Below are 26,273 nucleotides of genomic sequence, written 5' to 3' on the forward strand. Positions count from 1 at the left end.
AGGACTACTTGGTCTGTGGGTCCCCATAGCAACCGGGAATGGCAGAAGCGGGGCAAGGGTGCCCGTCGAGCTGCCAGGGGGAACATCGCAAACACAGCGCGGGCAGTTTCCAAGACAGCCCCGCCGCTAGCTGCAGGACAGGGGTCCCGCCCATCCACACACATCACATGGCATGAAACCCACCAATCCACAGTCAGGATGCTTAGTGTCACTATTCATAAGTCTCCCAGAAGAACCTTAAGAAAACTTTGATGCCCTATACCAGTAATAACTGGCATTTCTTCTAACAGCCTGTGTCATGTGGCAGGGCGTGGTACCTAAAATAGTTCATTATAATCAGCTCCCCCCAAGTCTAAGTAAAATCTAGACTCAAATGCTATGTCGATGTTCCACCTTACTGGAAACATAAAGAGGCATTTATTTATGTATAATCACAGCCAGTGTAAAGACTCGGCGATTTCATTGCCATTGTTCATTCAGATTAGTCACATGATCACAGTCACATGATGTTTATGTATTCAATAAAATCAAGTCATCAGAACCAATGGGGAAACTCAACAGGATTTCAGTTATGGGATCAGTTAAATATCCACCCACAACTGTTAAAACAATCATCTCAACTGCTTCCTACTGTTATAAACTTTTTTTTTTGACTAACCATCCATAGAGGGCAGCAGTGAGCCTTGAGCCTGTAGACTGGAGTTTATATAAAAAGGGGGCATTTCAATAAGAAGGCTCTGCATACAGCACAGCCTGTAAAACGTTATGTTGTCACATTGGTTGTGATCTTACGTGGATTGATTACTGATTAATAACGCTGCATTCTGTGCACTGGGAGGCCCTCAGCCTTTGGCAGCTCCTTCCCGCGATGTCTCATTAGGTCTGCACATTTGAAAGCTTCCAAGCTGGACGCTTCGCGGACGGAGCTCCCTGCGGGCTTCAGCCTGCCTGGCTCTGTAAACAGGATTGCTTTGTCAGGACCGTGGGCTCCGGGCCCCTTCCCAGCCGGCCGTACTCACATCCACCAATCATACGGGCGGCCCGCTCAGGCCCTGTCTCACAGCCCCTAACGCTGCATAAAGCCAAAACTAATCACACAAAATATCCCACAGAGACAAGGACTCACATCCTGCAAGCACATGGGGACGGAGGACTGCCAGATCGAACCACCAAACGCAGACCTAGAGCGCACCCGTGTGGCAGCTGCAGGGCATAAATACAGCCTGAGAATGTCATGGCCGCCCCCCCCCCCCCCCCACCCTGCTTTCTAAACTGCTTTTCTTGTTTATGCAGCTGGACATGCGGCTTCCTGCTTATTGGGTAAAACAGCAGCTCCCATCTGCAAACCTACAATCATCTGATCACGTTACAAAGTTCTTGAAAACTGCCGCCTGGTTTCTTCAACAGAGCATCATGATGTTCAATTAGTATTATTTATTAATAACATTATAATAAATACAGACACAACTGCACCTGGGGAATGTTCCACAAAGCAGAATTTCTCAGCCGGGTTGACTTAAGCTTGAACCAGTGATCGTCCAATAAGAGTTTAGGTAAGGGCATTCCTATCGGACAACCATGACACCCCCCTGATGTCTCTCCACTATATCTGCCATTAGAACCTCACTTCCTCTGTCCCATTGCACGCTGGGTAATTTCCATGGCTCACTCCGTACGGATGATCCGCCTATTCCCCATGGACACCCATGGTACGAGAGCGACAGGCAATGGTGGCCGCAAATGCTGACGTCCGGCAGACACTTCCCAGCATGCTCAGCGGCCCAGGCAGCACCCACCTGCCACACGCACGACGGCGCGTTCAGCGGGATCCAGCACGGAGCCCTGGTTCTTGCGCTTGCCGCGCTCGTGCTTGGCCAGATTCCAGGGCAGCGTGTCACCTGGGGGACCCGGCGGGCCGGACGAGTGCGTGGTGAGCCGTGGTGACAGAGAGCCAGAGCGCTCGCTGCGGTAGGAACGCTCGCTCACACTCTCCTCGTCCGAGGAAGACATGGTGCCAGCAGCCTGGGGGCGAGAGATGTAGAGGATGTGGGGGGCGGGGGCAAAGATTAAGAGAGGAGAAAATGAGAGAAATGATTAGCCGGCTATGGAACCAATTAAATGTGGCAGAGAGAATAATATCACAATGCTATTGGCTGGTTTAACACCATGTGACAGCCTGGAATCTGAGGCCGCTGACTGGCAGTGTGTGGCACGCTTGACAGGCACTTTGAGCCAGGAACCCAAATGCTGTTCGCTTCCTCCCTCTCCCCCCAGCCATGATACTGAATCCTAATAAATAACAAAGAGATGCACATTTCCACAGACAAGTGCCTAGCAAACGTTCCTTACAGAAGCCCATAAAAAGCAAATTGATTAGGAGCGGAGGAGGAGCAGAGGATGCCCAGGTCCCAGGGTGCATGCTGTCCGTCACGCGGCCTGATATCTCTGAGCTCAGCACGGCGTTCAGCAGCCACACCACTCCTCTCGGACCTGGCTCCTCTGGCGCAGCACAGCTCAGCTCCACCACACATTCCTAACACACTTCTCAGAAATGCCGTGTCTGTCCCCCTGGACCAGGCAGCCTCTCCTGGGCGGAGAGAGCAGAGTCCCGGCTGAACGTGACTTATTAAAAACAGATGTTTACTGCACAGCTGTTTCTGCGGTTCTGCTGGGGAGAAAGAGACTTTTATACGGAAAGTCACCCTCACAGCATGGTGGGTGCCGGGAACACTGAGGAACTGGGAACGTGACAGGAAGGTTGTGGGTCTGAATCCAAGAGAGAGACCCTACTGCTTTACTGTGAAGGAGCTATAAGGGCAGAGGAGGTACCGTCCATGTCAGGAAGTGGAATCACATGATAGTGTCTCTTCCTGTGTATCCCGGAGCCTCAACCTCGTTATGTCTGTGCATCTCTTTTTTTCCCAGTTTTATTTTTTCCCCCTGTACTTTTCCCCTTTTTCATCCTCTGAATATCCCCCTGTCCGCCAGTCCTGCTCTGGCAGTCCAACAGAAAGGTACTCCGTCTGAGGTCCCCCCTCAAGTCACACACACACAGCTGAAATTATGAGATCATTTTTACTTTCACAGCCCCGGGACACTGGCTGCTTGTCTCCTGCCAAAATGTCACCGTAACATCCTACTTCTTTAACTGCCAGCAGACACGACCATCCCAGAGTCCGGCTCCACGAAGTGTCCTGGGTGATTGATCTAGCAGATTAAGGAAATGAGCGATGTCATGGCTGACGGGCGATTCTCTACGACTGCACAGTTTCTCTGAGGTTAATGAAAGTCGTTATAGTGAAACACTAGTTTTAATAACAAAAATATTTTCATTGCAAATTAGCTTGTCAGACACTAATCATGTGGTCCAAAACTGAGGATACAGAAAAGCACATGACTCACATGCTGTGTTTTGAACAGTTTTATTTGGTCTGACTACCTAACAGGTCATCATATCTTAAGGGAATTGGCCGCTATTCAATTCCAGATCCAGGGATTTTTTTGCTAAAGACCAGAATCCAAGCACACAGACTCAGATATTGAATCACATTGTAATATTATCTCGACTCTATCCAATGACATCATGTTGCATCATTTGTGATGATTGAATTTACAACCAGGCTGTATACAAGAGAAGGCACCATCCTAGGACCTTTCATAAACCCCTCCCACCCTCGTGCTTTTCCCACCCACAATTCAAACATACAATCCTCCAGGTTGCAAATCCTGATTCCCGGCTGGCCCTGCTCAAGCCAAAGGCACCCCCCCTTGGGAGAGGAAGGGGTTAAGTCCGCCCCGCGCGCGGCTTTGGAATCGTTCCTTCTGCCCCGCTGTTCCCTGACAGAGCTTTGCTCCACACCGAGCCAGTTATAAATAGAGACGGAGCAAGACTGGAAGCGACGGTATCGCTACGCCTGCCGCACAATTCAAACAGAAAATGCCTTTTTACGAAGGAATTATTTAATCGCTTCCGTCTTGTTCTCATTTGCACCGCCGATGGCGTGCAGCACTAGACTCAAACCACCTACTGAAGCAGAGAGATTTAGCTCATTTATCACTCGATGCCACGACCCACTTCATCAGGAGCCTTGGGGATTTGGTTTGAAAAGAAAGATTTCTGAATCTGTGGTATATTTTACTGACATTGATATCTTGATGCTTATTATTACGTCAGTATTCACTGTATTTTGTTCCCGTTTAGGACGATAAATAAGGTGGTTAACAAGCCACACTTCTGGAGGAAGGCTACACCAGAGACCTGCTCTGACACAGGGCAGACAAGTTCCAGCTTGCCAGCACGGAGGTCGTGGCTCCCTCAGAGCTCGAACACGGCCCTTTGGCCGCAGTGACGGACAGGGCAAGACACCCACACAGAGCCTGCAACAGAACAGACTCTGCTTTCGGGGAAGGAGAGCGCCGTGATCGGGGAGGACGAGGACTGCCCATTGACATGCCGATGGACAGGACCCTCTGCTGAGCGAACACCCAGAAAGACAAGGAGCCCAGTCTACTAGCAAAATGCAGACCTACCATGCGTAATCTTACACCACACTCAAATACTGACCTCCACGGCCAGACGTATGCACAGGCTAACCTGGCCTGTAGCCCAGGACCCCAAGTTGTAGGAGCCCCCTGATTTTTTTATGCTATAGGTTGCCCCCCAATAATGCCTTTAGCCCAGGGGGGGCCCTAAAATGTGGCTCTGCTAACCACCCAGCAAAGATACTGGTTGGTGTGTGTACGCCTTAGCAGGGGGTGGGGGGGGTGGATCCTGTTTAAGTGGTGGTCACCACTGCCTCCCCACTCCCAGCTTCACCGTCATAAACCCTAGCCCCCGCCGGCATGCTAGTAATCACCGCCTCACATACGGTGCAGACCGGCTCGTAAGGAGTGCAGGCCCAGCTGACTCCGCAAGATCCACAGGAAAACACTGAAACCAGACAGTGAAAAATCCCTTAATGGGGACGTATTTAAAGGTGAGAATGGGGTAAGGGGCCGCCTCCACTGACGCAGGTGCACGGCGCTTCCCAGCTGCCGGCAGTGACAGATGTAGCACTTTTCTGGGTGATGCTAATTACACTACACTGCCTAGCTAGCAGGGCATTAGTGAGTACATTTGGTAGGGTGTGGATTGGAGCAACAACATTCTGCCACTAAAACATGGCATCGTACAGGCAGGGTCAGCATCACGGGGACATTTGCAAGCCATGCCCCCTCAAATTAGCCATTGTGCCCCCCCAAATACCACCCACGAAGGACACTGTCTTGTATTACATTAATGAAGGTATTCATCCTAAAATAAATAAGCCCGACCTCTCCCAGGGGTGTGGCTACAGATCGTCTGCGTACCATCGCCCCCACCCCCAAATCCACAACTTCCAATAACCGCCCCCCCCACACCCCCCGCAATAGGGATATATGCAGTGAAGTCTAACATGGAACTTTGCACAGAGATCTGGTGACTTTCCGTTCTTAATTACTAATCAGACACACCTTCCTCCATTAGGGATAAAAACTGATCCAGCATCAGCCAAGAAGATCAAGAACCAAGAAGTTTTATATAGGAAACGAACTACGTGCTGACCTCGGTCGATCCGAGGGGGCGTGTCGGGGGCGCAGCGGCTCCCCAACTAGGGGTGAAACGGCTCTGTGGAACCGCTTTATCCCCGGCGCACGGAGCAATAATCCTGCAATAATTCATATGTGTGAATGCCCACAGGCGAGACTGGGGAAATGAAAACTGTACGGCATGCCGTTTTTTTTCGAGCAACAGGGCCTGGTCTGTGTAAATTATTGAAAACAAAGCACGTGCGCCTTTTCCTATTCATCCTATTTTTGGGCGGGGGTATTTTTATATCACCCACCTAAAATGAAGGGTGTGAAACATAAAATTAACCACATGAATCGTAGCGATTACTTGATTCCTGTGATGGGGCTCTGTCTGTGAGCTCGAATCCTTTGCCTGGATTAAAACCACTTGATCAATAAATTAGGCTTTATACCTCTAACCATCCTCACACGATGCCATGGGAAACTCAACCATGCCGGGATTTTTTTATAAGCAGAGTGTACTTATAGAAAATACACATTCTGTCACAATGAATAATGTGACAATTACCCTTTTTTCTTCTGATAAGAAAAATTGCTTAGAAAAAGGAGGTAACGTATGCCAGTGTGACAACGAGGGACGAAATGTCGCCAGCACACGAGTCAGCGTGAGCACAGCAATGCTTTGTCCGAACCACCAATGTAAATATTACCGGACTAATTGCATTTGTCTGTGTACGCAGTCGGTGTGAACAGATTGCGTTTTATTACTCACACCACCGAACAAAAACTGTGCACATTTTTTTCCGGTAAAAGACATGCGATACGGTTTAATTAAACCACGAGTAGAAAGGTGATTCCCTTCCCACTCTCAATCGCAATGGTTAATAATAATGCAAATAATAATATTATTATAGCCTTCATATTTACGTGCATATACCACACAACGAGTGTCCGAGCACACATGCCGTGTCGCTCGGTCCAGCGACACCCGATCCCTGCTTACCGGATCGCGGCGATCCTCGCACTGCTGCACGGGGTCACGGAGACAGGTTGGCAGAGATGCTGATGCCCTGCGAGGCTACGTCCGCCCCCCCGCCAGTAAGTTATCCACGGATAATGAAGTCCGGGGACACGCGGACTGAGAGCGGGCTTCTGCTGGACCGTTAGCGCCGAACAGGACGCGGAAAAAAAGGAATAGCGCGGCTATGATTCGATAATGGCTGTCGGATCCCCACCTTCTCTCGCCAGATCTCTCTCCCCCCTCTCTTTCCCAGCCTCCCTCTCAGCCCAACCCGCCTCTTTCGCCTCCTCACTCTCTCCCCCCTTAGCGGATATACCATGAGCCAAACGTGGATATGATCGCTGTGCAGACAGGCGCGAGCTGGTACCATCGTATGCGATGCAGCATCCTGCATGCACGGCGTCAGCAAAGGGGCCAGCCCACACCCCCCGAAATACAACCCTACACGAGGGCATCTTCCTTGGCTTTGTCTTGACATGTGTAAGGCAGTCCGACATACATGCACATATTGAGAACGCCGTTACGACTGTGGTTTAAAGTGTCGTTGAGCCTTCATATCTGACTGCTAAAATCTTCTTGATTCGCTGTTATCCTAATTTGATGCAGGCCTATTCTGTTTGGGATACCTACCTCTTGTATTCGTCAGTCTGTCCCTTTTTGCAACTGTTTTTCTCTGAATAGCAATGATTTTACGTTAACACTCACGAAAGCATTTTTGCGAGGCTACTCCCCTCCAGTCTCTTTGGGAATTGACGATTCGTACAGAAAGGGGAAATCGTCCACGCCTTGTCTTCATAGACCCGTGAATGAAGTCAACAAAATTCCAGCTGACATGAACGAATTAACCCAGGGCCGCCGTTGTTTTAATCAAATACTACTCGTTAAGAACCCGTTGAATAATAACGACCTGCAGATTACTTCTTTTCAATCGATATATCGACTCACGTTAAATACATTCTAAGTACAACACCAAGATGAATAGGAATGCAGTGGTTTATCACAACCTCAGGAACGCACAGTACACGAAATTGTTTTGTCTCTTTAGACCAGCACGTGTTTAGATCCAGGACTTCTCATGGCGCCCTGCGGTTACCATACGGCTGAATTTTCCTTGAAATTAATAATAATAATAGTGAATAAGTACATCAGGCCGCTGTGAATTGGCAGGATCACAGCTCGACTGGATTGCAAGAAATCTGTTCCCTACTTTCTGTGGACAACTGGCGCCCTCTGCCTATCACAAAAGAATGAATCACAATTTCAGGAAATACCCTTTAGTCTAACTGAACCAAATCAACCAAATAACCATTTAGCACCAAAATATAATCAGGTGGACATGCAGTATAGGCGCAACAAATCTATTATCGAAGTAACAGCGGTAAGCAAGAGTGGAAATCGAAGCATCAATCATCCCAGAAATGCTTCATGACTGACACGAAAAGTGGTCACGCGTAAGCCGGCGAACTGTCAGAAAGGTGGTGCGGTATTCAGAAAGTCTCAGTCACAGCTCAGTCATTCGTCAAAGTTGAAACGTAAGAGTTTTGTGGGCAAAGTGTCTAGAACATCAAGAAAATCATTTGCTCAGTAAGTCAAAGGAACTTGCTGATGATGAAGGGCGACACAGATTCACTGCAGCCCAAAGCATCACCAGCGATCCAGTGTCACCTTACTAACTCATGTTGCTGCTGCAGTTTATGACTGAACTTTATTTGTTCACAAAATTACAACATAGTGTACTGAACAATCAAGTGAAGGCCATTACCCACATCAGTTCAAACTCCCCCACCACTCAAAAACATGGCTATAGAATTAAGGGATTGAATAGCTTTATTTTTCAAATGGAAAATGAATAATAATTAGTTGGGACAGGCTTGTTCATCAACAAGGACTGCATGGCATAATCACTGAAAGCCGAGGGTCAAAGGTCACAGATCAGGGATCAGAAGAGGGTCATGGACGTATCTCCTCCTTGCCGGCGTGGTGCTTTGGAGGCGTGTAGGATCCCTCTTTTATCAGTTTCTCACGCTGAGTCCGTATTTCATACAGGCGTTTTTGCTGCAGAGAGAAAGCAGTGCTTACTGTTTACTCTTAATAGCTACAACATTTAATACATTTCATAAATCCATTCTTCTTGCAATTACTTATCCTTGGCAGAGTTGCACTATTGGCAGGAGCCCATCTTGGGCACATGGGACACAGGACAGGAATACACCCAGGATGTACACACACGCACGCATACACACACACGCACGCACGCACCAAATCATCCACTTTTTATACACACTTTTTCTGTGCAGAGTCGTGGGGGTATGGAGCCTATCTTGAAAACTACAGGCCAATGAGAAACACCAATTTGCCAAACCACATGTTTTTGGACTGTGGGAAGACACCAATACAACATGGGGCAAACAGGGAAACGCCACACGAAACCACTTAAGCTGGTAACCAAGTATAAATCCAAGGAAAAATGTCTGTATGTTTATGTTCAATCCGACAGAATGAGGTCAGCCAAGGAGAAACATCTCATTGGCTGGTAGGAAATTCCAGAAGTGGTGTTTTTGAGATGCTTCAGCAACACATCTAAAGCCAGTCAAAGCCTGCTGAGCAAACTAACCAATCAGCAATCAAGACCTCGGCTTCCTGATTACTCTTAAGGTCAGTCTCCGGGCACCGCTCACTCTATCAGCTTCTCCCTGGCCTTCCTCATGTCCCTGTGCAGGACAGCTAATGGCAGAAGCACTGCTTCACTCTGCATGGACCTAAGCAGAGCTTCATTCGGATACCTTTCTGCTGGACCCCCTTCTCTCCCACGGAACAACTTCAGCACAGCTCAAAGGCTGCAATGTTCAACAGGCTTCTCTGAAGCCTTCATAGAAATGGCTGACCCTTAACTCTCAACTGTGTGTGTGTCTCAAAGGAGAGCATGATGGGATATGCAAAAAGAATCATTGCACCTGTATTTGTACAAACGGCAAATAAAGCATGATTTCAGTTTTCATTTTTTCATTTCTTTGGCCAAAACGGAGTTCTGGGCTCAGGACTCACCATCTTCTGCCGGTGCATGCACTCATAGAAGTCCTCGAACTCCACCCTGCACTCTTTCCGAGCCCGGGTCTGGCCGATACCGTGTGAACACTCGATCCACTCTTTCTCGAAAGCATGGCAGCGGGCAGCGCGCTGGTATGGCTGCGGCCCGCTCTGCACCAGCATCCAGCGATCGACGTTTACACCCAATTTCTCCTGCAGGTCCACGAACGGCATGGTCCTGCAGCGCAATATGGGAGACAACACAGGAAAATAGTTTCATTTTAAGATACACTTACTCTGAGGCTTTAAGAACTGTTTTTTGTTTTAATTTGGCCCCTTTTCAAATTAGTTTAACAAACGCTATATATCTACAGTATATACACACGTAGATCTTATATCTATATGTCCGTGAATTGTCAGCACAAAAAGAACACCGTCCTCTATCCCACTTGAACGTTTCCAACATAATACATGAAATGTAACGTATGAGCTTGATTGACTACAAAATATTATTATAGATGCATTATAATATTTTAATACAAAAGATGAACCAAACGTTAAACAGCTAATGCACACGGCCAACGATAAAATTGTATTGCGCTAGGCTAACAGTCTGAATGGCAAAGATGATTTGTCGTCAATTAACGAACACCTTGAAAATTTACGAAAAATTGGCAAGAAAACCACAAATATATAAAAAGGTCAGTTGCCTTCATGCGGATACCTGCGAAAAATCTGTAACGCTAAATCTGCTACTTGGCTTAAGACAAAAAATACGCCTTAACACATATAATTAATTCTACATATACGTAAACAAAATTCAAAATGGCACAAAATTATGGATACAGATTGTGTAGTTTTGGACAGTCTTTACCTTAATTAAAGGAGATCTCTTTAACCTTCCGTGAAGCCCTACCGCTTTACGGCAAATCCCGGCAGTGCCGTACAGCGAGGTGTTGTGTCGTTACTTTTGCAACACTGGCGTAAATTGCAAATCTGATAGCTCTAGGTTATAAAACGTCACTGTAGCATATAAAAGTATTGCTTCTTAATGGTATATATGCGCTTGATTTATATTGGTACATACCAATAATACATACAAATGCCGTTATTTTTCCTATAGCAGCGTGGAGAAAGGTGTAGAGAGGGCTTGATGCCAACCCAGATACACTCGGGAAAGACCAGTGAACAGCACCATCTGCAGATTCCAGGCAGCCCCAAGCTGTCACAGAGGAATCTGCTTATTAACAAGAGAAGGGTCACGCAAGATTATCCAGGCTAAAGCAGGTACCCCCTGCACAGAGCAGACAGGGACCTGGCAGGTCAGACATGTTCTGGTTAATAGCAGTTGTAAACAAAGGACCGCCAACTCTCACGCATCTGGCGTGACACTCAGGCTTTCAGACACTCTCGCCCATGCAAGAAATCTTACGGAAAATCTATAAAATTAGCTATATCAAAAGCATGGTAGTTTGCAAACCCTACAGACTATTTACAAGGTAATAAAACGTGTGCATGTGTGTGTAGACTTGTCTCAAATTCGAAATCTCACTCGTCAGCTGACCAGAGTTGGCAACCGTGTAAACATCAGGGTCATGGGGGGGGGCATAAGGATGGATGGATTTTAATGGTCTTCTTTGTAATGGTCTCTCTCCCATCCTGATGAGATACAGCATCTCCAGACAGGTACAGGGTGGTTTAGACAACTTGCCATTCAAAGGCTGGTTTAATGTATGTAGCCACAGTATAAGTGAAGCAAAATTAACCAATGATATGTAGCGAAAACGGACACCGCTCAGAGAGTCCAACTGTTCAGGTTCAGCATCTCTGTTTGACTGGATTAATCGGGCTACACACTGCCCCCTTTTGACACACACACACACACAGACACGGTTTAGCAGAACATTGTATTTATTTCCCAGTAGTCAGCTTTCTCAATCCTAAGGGCCAGAACCCACATAGGGGCAAAACAACAGCAGGTAATACAGACTCATGTCATATTGCTATTTAAATATAGATTTTCTTTAAATTTTTATTTAACAGGTAATTGTATTTCGTAATCATTTTTGCAGTACTTTGATTATTTCAGAATTTCAATCTTAGGTACATTCATGTAGTTACCCCAAAGGCGGAGGGAAGCGGACCTGGAGCACAGAGACAGACCGGACTGCACATGCCATAAGGGACGGGCGTGACTGACGAATGTCCAACCACTACACACAACTGCACGATGATTGTGACCGGAGATGCATCGCGAGACCGAAAGTGAGGCACGTGGAAGAGAAAGAGGGCGGGATCTCCGTTATACAGAAAGGTTTTCCTCCCTCTTCTAAGCCTTGCTTATCACGGCCCGCTGGCCTGTGAGCATCGTCAAAACCACGAGAGTAAAAACCGATATATAATACATATACATGACAGACAGTAAAACAACAAGGTAAAGTGCACAAGTGCTGCCCCCAACCCCCCCCCCTCAGTGTTGGATGATGGTAGTTTAGGTCTGGTAGCTGACTTCTCCCCCCCAGTCTGCATCAGTGCCGTGTGTGCTGGCTCAGAGGTGCGGTTCCGAGTGATACAGTACAGCTGGCCCCCCTGTCCACAAATCTGGTGGACAGACGGTGTATCAGTCGGTCAGGAACCTCAGCGCCCCCTGCTGTCTGTAAGGCGGCTCCTCTGTCCCCCACGACAGCCACCCCCCCCCCCCAACACTTATAACAGACATGGAAACACACATATGCTCTGGCACATACATACATACACGCAACCATGCAGCCTCATGCTTCCCGCATTTAGTACAGTTCTCCAGGTAGGTCAGATACAAATATGGTAAAAGATGTGCCAATTTGAATCGGTACGAACGGCAAGAGACGCTAAGTCCCATGTAGCCGGAAAACCCCACTCTGCCACCATCCCAGGCGTGGTCCTGCTGGGGTGTGCTTGGTGACACGCTGTGTATATCTCCCCCATCACCCTGTTTTTTTTTTGCAACACTTCTCTTCTTGTCTTTTTTTTTTTTTGCTAAAGGAGCCAAGGCATTTTTGCACCACAAAGAATTAAAGAAAGAAAGAGGTAGAACCCTGTAAATGTTGTGCAGGCTGACAGACAGACGGGTGCAAGCCACTAGGGGGCATCAGAGGTGAGTAAAAATTGGGCTCTAGTACCAAAAGAGTCCAGATGAAATAAACAGAAAGTGAGAGAAATCAATGTATCAAAAAACTGAACTCAGAACACAGAAGACCGACTGGGTCATTCAGGTTAATGGGACACATGGAGATCTAGCCAGCCCTGCCCCTTCATGCATACAGCATCATGTTGTCGGGGCAGTGCAGGCTGTCTGCGGAGGCTGGTGCCCGGCATGTGGGAGGAGCCGGTGCGCGGGTCACAGAAGGTGGGGGCGGGGCCTGTCCTCCCCGGGGGTGTGGGGAGTCGGCGCCGTCGTCGGAGGTGAGCTCAGCGATGTCGTCCGACTGGGTGTCGGACATCTCCAGATCGCTGCGGATGCTCTCGGGCTGCGCCAGCGTGGCGTCTCGACATGCCCCCCCGGCCAGCGATGCCCCCGGCGACATGCCCGGCGACGAGGCTGACAGAAGGCCCCCCCGACGCGAGCTGCAGTCCTGAGGCTCCTCCCCCTGACCGGGCAGCATGGGGACCGTGGGCTGGGCCAGATCTTCCTCACTGGCCAGACACAGGTGACTCGGTTTGGTTTCAATGTCTACCTGGATCTCCAGGTTGGTGCCGTCCCTGGAAAGTAGGAGCGGCGTGTGAGAAGCTGGGCAGAGACTCTCAAAGCATTTTAACAAAGGGCTTCAGCTCCCTGCCAAACATCTCACAGATTTCTTGTAACTCATTTAGCTGCTTCTCTTACTCGCTTAACAGGGTTCACACTTCTTTTTATTAATATACTGTCACATCTCTGCACGACCTGCTACATAGTGCACTTGTGAATAGCGCAGTCTTCGGACTGTGCACTGGTCAGGGCTGCACTGTCTTCGTTGGAGCCACTGTTATGTCTTATTGCACTGTCTCACAATGTTTGCACACACATGCATTGTATGTCGTTCTGTGTAGCTTGTGTAGTCCTGTGTTGCTTTATGCAGCACCATGGTCCTGGAGAAGCATTGTATCATTTAACTGTGTATTGTACTAACTGTATATGGTTTAAATTACAGTTAAAACCCACTTTACTTGATATTTATATATTTATTTATAACCCAAAGCCACTAAAAAACATTTGCAGCTGGATGATGACTGACTCAGGTTCACCTTTTCTCAGGGTACAACAGCAGCAACCCTCCACGGGAAGTGAACAGCAGCTACTTGGACCATGACGTCCACAACCAAAATGCAATCAGTCTCAAATGAGCATCACAGGAACGGTTACCTTTACTTACAAAGGCCTGGGATGCCTGGAACGCTCGGTAAGACCAAGGCACCAGCTACTGGAAACGAACCAATCAGAGGCAGCGTGGGGCCGGCTCACCTGTCGGGCAGCGTGTAGGATGAGGCGATGGAGCCAGCCATGCCACGGGTGCTGGCGCAGTCGCTGGCAGTGCCCATGCTGCCCGTCTCCCTCCGTGCCCCTTCCTTTTCCAGCTCCCTCGCCTGCACCTCCAACCTGGAAGATACGCCAGGAAATGTGCCCATCAAACCCCAAACCCCTGCAGGTCCTCAGGCTCAGAAACCGCGTTGAACAGCACAGCGTGTCCACAGCGGATCCCGGCCTTTTATCCCTCTGAGGTCGTGTTACACACTGTGAGGTTTTCTATTTCAAAACCACAATTCGCTAAGGAATCAGTGCAAAATGACATGCACTGTAACATACACAGTACAAAAGTGACACACTGTAACAAACTGTGCAATAGTGACACACACTGTAACATACACTGTGTCAACCAACAGGCAGCCAAAGGAAATTAGCTTCTTTTCCTGGGCACATGTACACTAGCTGCCCAGATAAACAGCCTTAAACATCTTCTTTGACTGCCTGCGGCTTTTGCACAGTGCTGCATCCTCTCCCGCCTGCCCTAACTGCCCTCTCCTCCTCCTGTACCTGCTGTATTTGCCTGCTCTGGTCCCCAGCGCCCCCCCAGCCAGTGTGTTGAAGCGGGGCGTGTCTCCCAGGCCCCCAGGGGCCACTGAGAGCCCCTCACTGGGCGAGGTGGTGCTGAGGCCACTGGCTGCTCCCTCCAGGCTGCTCTCCCCCAGGCTGGGGGACTTCAGTGCCCGCCAGGCATCCGCCACTGAGTGGATTACAATAAAAAAAACAATTGGATCCCGGCCAGAAATCCACGCAGTCTGATTGGCCAGCAGAGCACGTCAATCAGGCTTAGCTCACCTGTGATTGGACCGTCGTCCTCATCGAAGTCTATCCTGACGCCCCGACCCTTGCCCCTGCTCACGCCACAGCCCCCACCTCGGCAGAGGGATATGGGCACCACACCGTACACGTAGGCCAGCATGATGGGAACGCCGATACCTGAAGGAGCAGCAGGAAGAGGCGGAGTCTTCAGAACCACACTGTGGACTGGAGGGATTCGGGGTCTGGGAGGCTGTGCCGGACAGTGTGACACCTTACCGACGCTGACGGCGGCGATGACGGGCGCGGTGATGATGGAGAGAGCGACACCCCCGGTGATGGCCAGGTTCCGCCGGTGCCGGGACGTCTTCTTCCCCTCATAGTGGGAGTGAATCTGAGGCAGATACAGAGACTCTCCTCAGCGAAAGCCTGCTTGCGCCACCTCATTCACCATGGACACCCAGGCCTGCAGTACTCATGATTCACCACACGAGCGTGCTAAAGAGACACTTATCCGAAAATATATCCATAAATTGATACCAATCTTGCCATTTCTGTATAAGAAAACACAATTGTATGCTGTACAATAAAACACAATCGTTTGTTTGATAATGCTCACACCATAAATGAATAGCTTGCTCTACTTTTGTTTTGAATATGAAAACAAAGTATTTTGCCATTTGTCCATCTACATTTCCTGTCTGACATAGAAAGTAAAATCCATCACAGGAGCGAAGGGCAACACCCAGATCAGGCCCGGCTGACTCATTCAGGCCAAATGCACCCCCTTCTGTGATGCCTTGCCAAGATTTCCGAGGCCCATAGAATGTTCTGCCCTGGCCTTTCCTGCTGAGCTCGATGGCAGAGTCAGACAAGCCGCTCTGACGTACCTTACGGCCCACGTAGACTGGGATGCCGATGACCATGGCGGGCAGGGCAATGCCAGCGATGAGGGTGATGCCAATGGGAGCGCCGATCAGGGTGCCCAGCTGCCACAGGATCTTCTTCTTCCTGCTCCACGGCTTCTTCCCCCAGAAGGTGCAGCCTGACGGACTGTGGGCAGAAAAGGGCCATAAATAATTATTTGCATTTTACTTACAGAGCAGATGGTTTTACCAGGGTCAGCCAGTCCCTGGAGCAACTGGGGGATGAGGGCCTTGCTCATGGGCCTGATGGTGATATCACTCTCCAAACCATGGGGCAACAACCTTCCAATCAGAGGCACAGAATCCTCTAAGCCACACGCACATTTTAACAGGCCAGGAAACTCTATAAAGTTCATCAAAAGCCAGGTTAAAAAAACGGATGCTAACCCGGCGTTAGGAGAACAAGGCACGGATGGCCATTCACCATATTTGTTTAAGTCACGGCCAGTCTAAACCGGCTGGGAAAGAACACAGCCCTGCCGCCCCACAGTCCACTCCCCGTTCTCCAGGCAGATAAACACACTGCTGAAGCATGTCACCACAGGTAAGTCCCACAGAACCGAATGTGACAGCAGGCATCAGGTATCATGCAGCCTTTGAACAGGAATGACAAGATCGACCCAGCCATCCGGTACCATCCGGTACCATCCGGTACCATCCGGTACCATCCGGTACCATCCGGTAAGCCAAAGAGAAAGCGAAACACATCCATTATACACCTGCTGACGGATGGGATTCTGTCAATGTTTTGGCCTCTTTGTTAAACCGTAAACTGAGAAAAATCTAGAATGAGATGATGATGTTTACATTTTAAGAGCATGAAATCTGAGAGTTCGGTTTCAATTTTAATGCATGAAACTGATTTTTGCAGTCAAAATGCAAGTCATAAGCATACTGTAACTAAAACGGTACTGTTTATCTGCTTAAGAAAGTACAATGTTGTATTATTGAAATTTGAACACACGGGGGCGTATTTTGGACATCTTAACACACAGGGTCAAATGGAATCTTCTTTGAAGACAATGGGGCATTTGCATGGCATAAAGAAAACCCAGATTCCAAAGTCTCACCATGGCTCTCCATCTGTCCCGCTGGCCACTCCCCGATCCATCCCTGGCCCCCCCCCCACGGTCTGCCTGGTTCCTCCCTGCCCCCCCCATGGTCTGCCTGGTTCCTCCCTGCCTCCCCCCCCCCATGGTCTGCCTGGCTCATCCCTGGCCCCTACTCATCTGCCCCCCCTCCCCCATACCTGAGGTAGTGCAGGTCAGAGATCTCCTTCATGCACAGCCAGCAGAACTCACAGCCGCACACGGCGCAGGTCATGTGGTTGCAGCTGCCGTCGTTCATCTTGATGATGTAGGCGCCGCAGCGAGGACAGGGCTTGATGTCATCAGCTGGAGATGAAGCAGAACCCAGGCAGAAGCTCGCAGTTAGGACAACTACACGGGGGAGGGGGGAGCGGCATCCTCCCGGTACGCGAGCTCAATGCCGGCCGAGCTCCTTTATCACATCGGGCTGAAGGAAGCAGCGATTCTCCAAACGTTTATTTAAAGCAGAAATGTGACGCAATTCGCTGAGAGGTAGAAGCCGGAAAAGCTGCTGGTGGAAATGCAGCCACTTTGGAAAGGCACAGCCTCAGCCGTGTGAGTAGCAGCAGAAGCTCGTTCTGTCGTATTTATAAGCTTACAAGGATCATCTTTCCCCACCATAGTGGTCGGGCTTGGGGGGCCCCGCTTGGCCCCTGCTGACGCCGAGGGGCCCGGAGAATAACGCAGCTCCCGGCTCGGCCTGCTGTCTGTCTAACCCTATGGCTTCTGAAGCCTCACAGGGTGGTCCCAAGGCTTCACTCTGCAGCCTCCATGTTAAACATTTCCAAACGTCACTTTGCACACTGATAAGTGTTCTGTGTGAAAAGCCACTGAAAGCCGGAGAGGCTCACAAAGCTATGAGAGAAACGGCGGTGAAGCAAACAGCAGGGAGCCCATATCAGCATGGATATAAACAGGCAGACAGACTGGCGGGCAGATGGACTCACCAGGCCCCTGGTCCTGGGCATAGCTGGGCGAGTGGCTGCTGTGTGCACGCAGTGAGAGCGCCCTCTGCTGGCGGGCAGAGTCACACGTCTGGTTGGGGTGCCACACCTGCTTGCAGTGGTAGCAGAACTCAGCCCCGCATCCCTCCCTAAGGCACAGGAGCCGGGGGCAGCTGGCGCAGCCAGAGGCGATCACAGCGAACCTGGGGGGGGGGGGGGGGGGGTTACAACAAATGTAAATCGCTCTAGTTTAGATTAGGTGAGATTAGGTGGCCACTATGCCACTACTGTAGGTTTAAAAAGCCCCCCCACCCCACACACACACACATACACACACACACAGCAGTTTCATCATTTCTCCATGCAAACAACTTCACTATTAGATGTTAGTTCTTCTTGCATTCTCTCGTTTTCCATTTTCCTGTATCCAGGCTGCAGGCTTCCATGACCTTTATGGTGCGAGGTGCGTAGAAGATGCGCTTCCCCCAGGAAGGTGAACAGACTCATGCGATTCAGAGAATGGGGGGTGAGACAGGGCAGGATGGTGAGGGGGGGGGGGGAATCATGTTGGGTCTGCAGAGTGCAGCTTGACTGTTTGGGCTCTGCCTAATAGCTGAGGGACTGAGACCTGGGAAGCGCAAGAGCCAGACATGGTGTCTGCGAGGAAGAGAGAAAATGCGCTGCCTGTCTGTGTGCGAAGGGAGGCAGACGAGGCCACGTACCGGTCAGACGAGGGAGCTCAGATCCTGACAACGCAGGGCCAACCGCCCATCAGCCCTGCCAGATCCCCCGCCCGCCTGCCTGCCAGAGACATCCTCGCTTCCTTTTGTTTGCCAATCACGTCACAGTATGCCCTACCCCACTGCTGCTCCACCAATCAGAGTGTTTCCCTGGAAAGCTCGGCCAACACCCAGCTACTCTTCAGTCACTGAGGAAGAGCTGCACTTTCATCCACTTCTCATAAAGACTGCAATCACGCGCCTCGCCTTCGCAACCGAGCTGCATTTTCGGTTCAAATGCAAATGAGAAACACTGAGACACACACACGCGCGCGCAAGATGCATGAATGAACCTGGCCCAGACACATGCAGAGGTAAAGACACACACACACACACACACACACACACACTCAAAATGCCAATAAATAGGTACCAATCACCTTAATTAAATCCCAGCCCCCCGGTTACCCCAGCAACCTTTCCTCTGCATTGCATCCCAGTTGCCGTAGCAACTGAAAGCCCAGGGAATAAGTAAAAAGTCATCCTAGAGTCTGATTGGTCGTCTCATGCTGTCAATTTGATAGGACCGGTGCTGGTTGGGGATGGGGGGGGGGGGTGTGGGGATGGGGGGGGGACAGAGACAGGACAAAGGCAACTGACCAACAATAGCAGAGGACACGCGGCGTCCCGACTCACATACTCACACACGCCGTGCGGATGGCGGGGGGGGGGAGGGGGGGAGGGGATTCTTTGTTTTGGCCACAATCAACTGCCAGCTGAGACAGACCCGGCTGATCGGAGGTTAAATCCTCACAGGATATGAGGGGCTTTGGAGACAGTGACGGGGGCAATACCATGTCCGCAGAGAGCAGGGGGAGATGGACAGATCAAACCTGAGTCTGAGGATATGAGGGACAGACTGCCCCCCCCCCCCCCAAGTTCATGGTGACAGACAGAACAAAGAAAGAGAGGAAGACGCCTCTCTCTCTCACACACACACACACACACACACACACACACACACACACAGATGCCCTGTCCTATGCTGACATACCCCACTGACACACAAGCACAGGCAACCCTACGCCGACCGCACGGCACTACCCAGAATTCCCCACACAGGCAGTCGGGGCCACAACAAAGCTGAGCTGCTCTTTGTGTCAAACTGTCTCATATGCAGATCAGAACCAATTAGTAATAACAATTCAAATTATTTAACAGCAAAAATGTATAAGTATATTTTATCTACTATAGGTTCTATACCTCCACCCATCTTCCAGCCACCTGTCCTGGACAAGGTCACAGCATCTTTTTAAACTTTGTTTTGTACAAATACATTTATATACATAATATAGCTTATAACATTCATAATTGTCAAAGGTCCAACTGAAGTGCCCCTTCGGTACCCGTAGCTAGCCCCCCAGCACCTGGTCCCCCTTACCCGCAGTCTGGGGCGGGGCACCAGCGGCAGTCTGGGTCGGCAGCCAGGCAGCGGCGAAGGAGGAACTCTTCGTACTTCTCCACCAGGGCGGCGTCGTCGAGGATGAGGGCCACCTGGCGCGGGGCTAGGCGCTCGGCGCACTCGGGGCAGGTGAGCTGCACGCGGCTCTCGCTGATCTCGATGCGCAGGTACTGGCGCAGACAGCACAGGCAGGAGCGGTGACTGCAGCTGAGCAATGCGGGCAGCTGCTCGGCCGGCTGCCGCACCAGGCACAGCGGGCACTCAAGCAGCTCGGCCTCCGCCGCCAGGGCACGTCCGGGCGACGCTGGCGCCACTTCCGCCTGCTCAGGGCTAGCAGGGGGCGCCTCGGGGGCTGGGGTAGCCGGTGGGGGCGGGGGCGGTGGCGGAGGAGGCTGGGGAATCTGCTGCTGAGGCTGTGGGGCCGCTGGGGCCCCTGAAGCCCCCTTGGCCCCCCGGGGGCCCCGTTTACCGTGGAACAGGCTGTGGAAAGAAATGCGACTCCTCCTCTTCCCCCGCCCGTGGCACTTGGGATTGGGCACCCCACTGACAGAGGAGTGTGGCGACTCCGAGTCCCTCTCTGAACCCATTTTGGCCGGGATGATGCTCTGCCCCGGCCTCTAGCGCCCCCTGGTGACTGGATAAGACTGCTTGTCTCTGGTGTGAGCGCACCCACCGACTGTTTCAACAGAGCCTCCCCGTCGACAGCTGAGCAATAAACAAACAGCACCCCAAATTCGGCCTCCGCGCTGACGGTGAGCTTCTCCGAATCACTTTTTCCCCTCTCACTTTGAAGTGGAGAGCGACGAGCAGGAGCGACGACCAGGACAAGACCAAGAAGACAGGAACCAGCTGGCAGCAGGGGGCAGCAGACTGGTGTGGGGTAGAACGGGACCCAGAGGCGCGCTCTCACCACGACAGGCCACAAGCGGTGCCGCTAGACGGACGGATGGACAGACGTCACCACCTCCACGGTCATGTGCTCCAGGAACTGCTCAATTTCTCGTGGCATTTAAAACACCTGCACGTCTCTCGAGGTGTCCGTCAAAAAACACCTGCGCCTTGCATCCCGTCCCTGTCAGCTATGTCGCACGAAAGAAAGGAGCAGAGACTCCCCTCGTCTGCCTCGTTCGCCTTTCTCCTCTGCGAGTCGATCTCAGATGTTCCTCTCTGTCGCACTCAGTCCGCCTGTGAAGAGGAGAACAGGAAGTTGTTTGTGAGAACAGTCAGCGAAGAAACGGAGCATGCTCAGTTCAGTACGCCTCCGTCACTGCCTGCCCAGTCTCTCTCTCTCTCAGTTTCACATTAACTATTTCAGGGTGAGCTGGGTGGAGGAGGCGCTGACTGAGGAGCGGCGCGCACACAAAGACATATATCTTGCTTGAGGCACCTTACTTAATGGGGACTATGTGCAAATGCTTAATGAGGAAGTTAATTAGGCTGCACACATTCTCCCTCCTAGGTACAGCTATGATTGCCCCCTGCTCCCTCAGCACTCTCCCTTTCCCTTTGTCTCCATGCGGCTGCCTTGCCCTCTCTCACATGTACACGCACGGGCACGGGCACAGAAACAGCCACACGCGCAGATATGGATACAGACACACAGACAGGAGCTGGCTCCCCCCTCACTGCTTCACACTGTGCCGCCACTGCCGTTGCCATGACGATCCCCACTATGAGCATCACAAACAACAAGAACCCACACACAGACTCTCTGGCTAACGGACGTACTCTGGCTTCTAAAAAAATCACAGACACAGTAACACACAAAGAGAAAACACTTCATACAGGTAAACCATCGACTGCCTGTGTGTATGCATATCACATACTAGCCAGGGTGGGGGGGCCCTAAGGATAATCAGAGGCTCAAATCTGTGTCGGTGTGTCAGCATCACACAGAAGGGCATGTGTCACACTCACAGACACACACACATACATACATACGCGCAAAAACACACACACTGCAGTCCAGATGTGTCCCGATTTCCTTGCCCTATCACTACGGAAGTGGCTTCTGTCTGGAACAAATGGCAGTATTAAACAGGAGCAGGGAGAGGGGGAGGGGGAAGCAGGGAGGGAAAGGAGCAGGCAGGCAGGGGGAGGAGCAGATTGGAAGAGGAGCAGGCAGGGAGAGAGAGGAGCATAAAGTATGCTTTCGCTTTCACATAAGCATCGTAAAATGCGTCACTTTCAGGTAACCAGCCCCCCCCTTCCCAGAGAGCAGGGTAAAAGCCACTGCAATTGTTTAATGTTGCACTCCTCACCCCAGCCGCAACGAGTGGGGCTGTAATGTCACACACATAAACACACACACACACACACACACACACACACACACACACACACACACCCTCCGGGTCACGCTCTGCTTTAAGCCTCACCTGCATTCTAGATTGTCCGGTTATTTCATTGTTTGAGGGGAGTAAGCTGTTGTGCCAGAAATTATTCTGTAATGCGACAGGAGAACCTAGAATTTGAAGAATTTCCCCCAGGGACCAATAATGTTTATCTAATGAAATCTTACACCCTGTGTCTGTGCCACATGCCTCGTCGTCTCTCCCTTACTCACATACACACATGCTGGCTTATTTATTCATAGCGCATTTTTTTCCCTATGTCTCTCTGTATCTTCATTCTAGTTATTGTTTTGTGTATCTGTGTATTGTTTTGTCCTGGTAGCACATGTGCCAGTACAAAATCAAGCTCCTTGTGTTTTTTCGTACATGGCAAACAAAATGATCCCGAGTCGAATTCTGCTCTAATCCCAGGATCCTCAAGCCGACTTAAAACATAATAAAAATACGGGTGGAGACAAAGTGAGGTGTTTCTGTGGGGGTAGAATCCGGACGGAAGGTGCTGAGTGTGCCCAGGTATGGAAAAGGTAAGAACGGGGATATACCATGAAACGTGCCGGTAACACATATCATGTGGTGACACGCGGTGATGTTTGAGCTACATTCCTGCATCAAGCGTCTGCGAAGGTCAGATATGAAACAACGCTGCTGGCAGACTGGCGTTCCGAGGCGTGTTCCTCGTGCCTGTGGCCGTGCTGTGACAGAAAGCTCTCAGCGGACGTCACATGGTTTCCGTGCAGCTCCAGCGCCCGGCTGAGACAGCCTGCGCCGCCCCCCACGCGCAGACACACTCCTGTCCATCATGCATGCGTGTGAGAGCTCGCCGAACAGCACCTGTCGACAACTCGCACTTCCTCTGCGACCATGAGCTCGCTAAAGGGTGGGTGGGTGGGGGGGGGAGTGCAGGGGTGGGGAGGTAAACGCCCGGCCCAGCTGTCCCCCCCGCCCCCTCGATGGAAATGAAGCAGCAGCACCCCCCCCCTTAAGGCATCTACGAGGTATGTCTGAGAAGAGCCGGCAAAACGCTCAGTCATTCAGCTTCCAAGGAAAGAGCAGAGTGGGCGGGGCTTTGCGCAGGAATTAGGCAGCACAGGATGGGCTCACAAAGCGTGCCACAGAAGGCGTGCCGTCCAACAGACGGACACCCAGTCCAGCTCGGGCTACCCCCCTGCCAGAGTACAGTCATCGCAGGCTCCTCTTCCCCGTAGCGGTCAGGCAATGGACCCACGACACACAGAGAGCAGGGTGGACAGCACACTCACAAGACCCCCCCCGACCCCGCCAACACACCCGCCGTCCTATCAGCGGTACACACGGGACACCTTTCTGCCAAGGCTGCCATTTTCCCCATTCCCAGCGTCTTCGTCTGACTTACAGAGCGCAGACATCCACTTCCTGTTTCCACACCAGGCACTAAGACAAAACAGTTTAATATTTGGCTGCTTGTGACCACAAGTCTGAAAAACCTTGTTTTACTTGCCTGGTGTATAATATTACTCAGATAAATGTATTAATACAAAATGACAAACTTTAGCTCACCTATCGTATACACTTTACATACTGGAGCAAAATAAAATTCCATTATAAACATGCTGTTAAGATAAGTTGTGATACTTCAAGGGCTGCCGATTACATTCCAGGAATCTTGGCCTCAAGGTTGATTTTACACCTCAGAGCCACTTATCATTGTGAAAGTCAAAGAAATAAAAGGAAGTCATTTTAAAACTGAAACGAGGCTGGCAACTGCCCCACGCAGTCCCGAGGCCCTGGGGCGCCGCTCCACCGCCGTGAGACACCCGGCACCGGCCCGAGAGCCAGCCGATACAAAAATAATGTAACTGTAAACAACGGGAATGACACAGAAGTGTGACTCGCAGACTGAGCGGCTGCTTTCTCAGAAACCTGCCCAGTTCCCCTGGAGTGACAAGGAGTGAAACTGAACTGGGAAAACCCACAAATGACCCTGGATCCCCAGAATCTGCCCCAGTCTCAGCGACGGTAAGATCTCAGCTTGTTTATAAGAATATACATTTTAATGATGTTACAGAAGTACAGGAATGAAACTAGCCTAATTTCCCTTTTCCCGGATTATTCTCATGTAGCAGAAACCTCAGCGACCGGCCCCCTTCACAGGGGTGAGACATGGAGCTGAGGATTCTTTACTCTGACACGTTCCTGTTTTTTTCCCATGATCTAAGGGCCTGGTTTTTTAAAAACCCCCAGCACGCCAAGCATGTACCAGAAAATAAGAATGCGAGCAAGGCGATCTGACAGCCCCCAGAGAATGAAAGCATAGCAGCCCCCCATGACACAGGCAAACTCAGTCACCGGCTCCCCACAGTTGCCATCCACGCCGGGGGGCAGGAGGGCAGGCAGACACAGGCTCTGCTTTGGCACAGCACATAAGGCGCCTTCGCCGTTCCAGTAGAAAAGTCCTGTCATGACAAGACTGACGGAAAAGAGAACTGGTGAACCATACACTTCCCTGTTCTGTAGAAATGACGAGACGGGCAACCACCCTACCACCAAAAGGGGGAGACTGAGGGAGAGGGTGCCTAAAACTCGCATAATAGGGGGAAAAAGGGCCCAGAAATAAATGGAGACAAAAGACAAACGCCGACCGGACATACTGATAGCTCAGGGTGTGGTGGCACAAGCATGGCACTCTTCTGTGAAATGGCATTCACTGCTGTGCCCACGACAAAGCACTTTCGGGACATGTGAAGGCAGAGAGAGAGACAGACAGAGCAGGAATCAATGATTAAATAAGGGATAGCCGGAGGAGTAATGATTTAGGGTGGGCCCTGTAACCATGGGCAATAAACCCCGCTCTGCCGGACACACTCGAAACACATGTAGTCCTGTTGCCTACCACACATACCCTGTCAGGTAGAAGCTCTCTAGACGGGTCAAAAATGAGAGAAAATCCATTTCCAATCCAAGACGGTTCCTTATTTTGTGATTATGACTGCTAGATATCGCTATTAGACTACGCTCCACGATACGGAGCACAACAGGAATATAATGCTCTCGCCTGTATAACCTCATCCGATCGGTATGTCTGTCCGTGAAAGGGCTGGTACTCACGGATGTTGTATGTTAAAACAGTGTTTACGTACGCGATTTTTCCGTCTAATCTGAAAGTGAAAAAGACGCCATATATGTATACAGTATTCGAACAGGAAAAAATAAATGTATCACTGCAACGATATGTCTGCGGCACGTTACAGCTTTACAAAATTGATCCACTTACCTCATACGCAGATCATGTTTCTCGTACCGGTGATGCACCGTTTCCCTCCAAGCGTACAGGCGAGCGTCGCTAACAGAATCACTCCTCTTTGATATCCTCTATAGATCTGATTATTCCCCACCCATTCCTGCGTCTGCGGAAAGGACCGACTTCCTCAAACAATTACTCGAGTAAATCTTAAAAATTAACATACAAGGGATTGTCCCGCAACCCCCCGCCCCGCTCCCCGAAAAGAGAGACACAGGGTAGTAGGGACGATCACCGCAGATTGTTCGCCTCACTAACGTCAGAAGGGAAAGCCCTAACCCATGACGTCACACGCATTTTGCTCGGAAACTCCACCCTGTGGCGTCACGCGCCTCTGACTCGCGGGCGTTCCGCTTTTAACGGAGCTCGCGGCACTTCCCAGCCTGAGAAAGCGCGCTATGACTGTGCATGTATGGGTAGTGGTGCCACATTAACAACACAGCGCAAAACAGAAAGACCTTCTCTGGAAAATTACAAAAATGCATATAACTTATGCAACAGTGAGCTACAATTAGCTGTTTTAACGTTATTGATAGTGGTCACTTATTTCATAATTAAAATCCACACTAAATATCTTCAAATACAAATCCAAGCGATCAGGGAAGATCAGTG

At 50.4% G+C, this 26,273-nt stretch overlaps 3 protein-coding genes across 12 annotated transcripts in view; all 3 read right to left on the minus strand.

Annotated features, from left to right (window-relative positions):
• Window positions 1-6,780, minus strand: part of macf1a (microtubule actin crosslinking factor 1a) — a 143,740-nt gene extending 136,960 nt beyond the window's left edge. For all 9 annotated transcript variants that reach the window (XM_072705724.1, XM_072705725.1, XM_072705728.1 and 6 more), the window contains exons 1-2: window positions 6,554-6,780; window positions 1,797-2,022 (exon numbers count right to left, since the gene is read on the minus strand). In XM_072705724.1, coding sequence (XP_072561825.1) covers window positions 1,797-2,010 — 214 coding nt within the window. In that variant the 5' untranslated portion in view covers window positions 2,011-2,022; window positions 6,554-6,780. The remainder of the gene's footprint in view (window positions 1-1,796; window positions 2,023-6,553) is intronic.
• Window positions 6,781-8,380: 1,600 nt separating this feature from the next.
• On the minus strand, window positions 8,381-10,586 carry ndufs5 (NADH:ubiquinone oxidoreductase subunit S5). Of its 2 annotated transcripts, none has more exons than XM_023832192.2 (3): window positions 10,473-10,586; window positions 9,617-9,836; window positions 8,381-8,626 (listed from the first exon to the last, which is right to left on the minus strand). In XM_023832192.2, exons 2-3 carry the CDS (start codon window positions 9,830-9,832, stop codon window positions 8,522-8,524), a joined length of 321 nt encoding a protein of 106 aa, XP_023687960.1. In that variant the 5' UTR covers window positions 9,833-9,836; window positions 10,473-10,586; the 3' UTR covers window positions 8,381-8,521. The 2 variants fall into 2 exon arrangements, with proteins under 2 accessions (XP_023687960.1, XP_023687961.1); XM_023832193.1 differs by lacking the exon at window positions 10,473-10,586 and adding an exon at window positions 10,323-10,462.
• A 905-nt stretch (window positions 10,587-11,491) lies between these two features.
• Window positions 11,492-26,187, minus strand: rnf19b (ring finger protein 19B). The gene is made up of 10 exons (XM_023832189.2): window positions 25,635-26,187; window positions 20,010-21,215; window positions 17,853-18,052; window positions 17,067-17,211; window positions 15,782-15,944; window positions 15,171-15,285; window positions 14,931-15,071; window positions 14,646-14,835; window positions 14,076-14,210; window positions 11,492-13,336 (listed from the first exon to the last, which is right to left on the minus strand). Exons 2-10 carry the CDS (start codon window positions 20,615-20,617, stop codon window positions 12,889-12,891), a joined length of 2,145 nt encoding a protein of 714 aa, XP_023687957.1. The 5' UTR covers window positions 20,618-21,215; window positions 25,635-26,187; the 3' UTR covers window positions 11,492-12,888.
• Between the last annotated feature and the right edge of the window lie 86 nt (window positions 26,188-26,273).

The sequence above is a fragment of the Paramormyrops kingsleyae genome, chromosome 23 (genome assembly GCF_048594095.1).
Source record: "Paramormyrops kingsleyae isolate MSU_618 chromosome 23, PKINGS_0.4, whole genome shotgun sequence".
NCBI lineage: Eukaryota > Metazoa > Chordata > Actinopteri > Osteoglossiformes > Mormyridae > Paramormyrops > Paramormyrops kingsleyae.

Bases quoted from the DNA above. Each gene is read 5' to 3' on its own strand.
- rnf19b (XM_023832189.2), bottom strand. From the start codon at position 20,617: ATGGGTTCAGAGAGGGACTCGGAGTCGCCACACTCCTCTGTCAGTGGG. The intron at 15,286-15,781 runs GTACGTCAGAGC...TATCTGCCTCAG, and splicing joins CAGTCTACGTGGGCCGTAAG to ATTCACTCCCACTATGAGGG. The intron at 14,211-14,645 runs GTACAGGAGGAG...CGTATCTTCCAG, and splicing joins AGAGCAGGCAAATACAGCAG to GTTGGAGGTGCAGGCGAGGG.
- ndufs5 (XM_023832192.2), bottom strand. From the start codon at position 9,832: ATGCCGTTCGTGGACCTGCAGGAGAAATTGGGTGTAAACGTCGATCGC. The intron at 8,627-9,616 runs GTGAGTCCTGAG...TTCTCTCTGCAG, and splicing joins GCATGCACCGGCAGAAGATG to CAAAAACGCCTGTATGAAAT.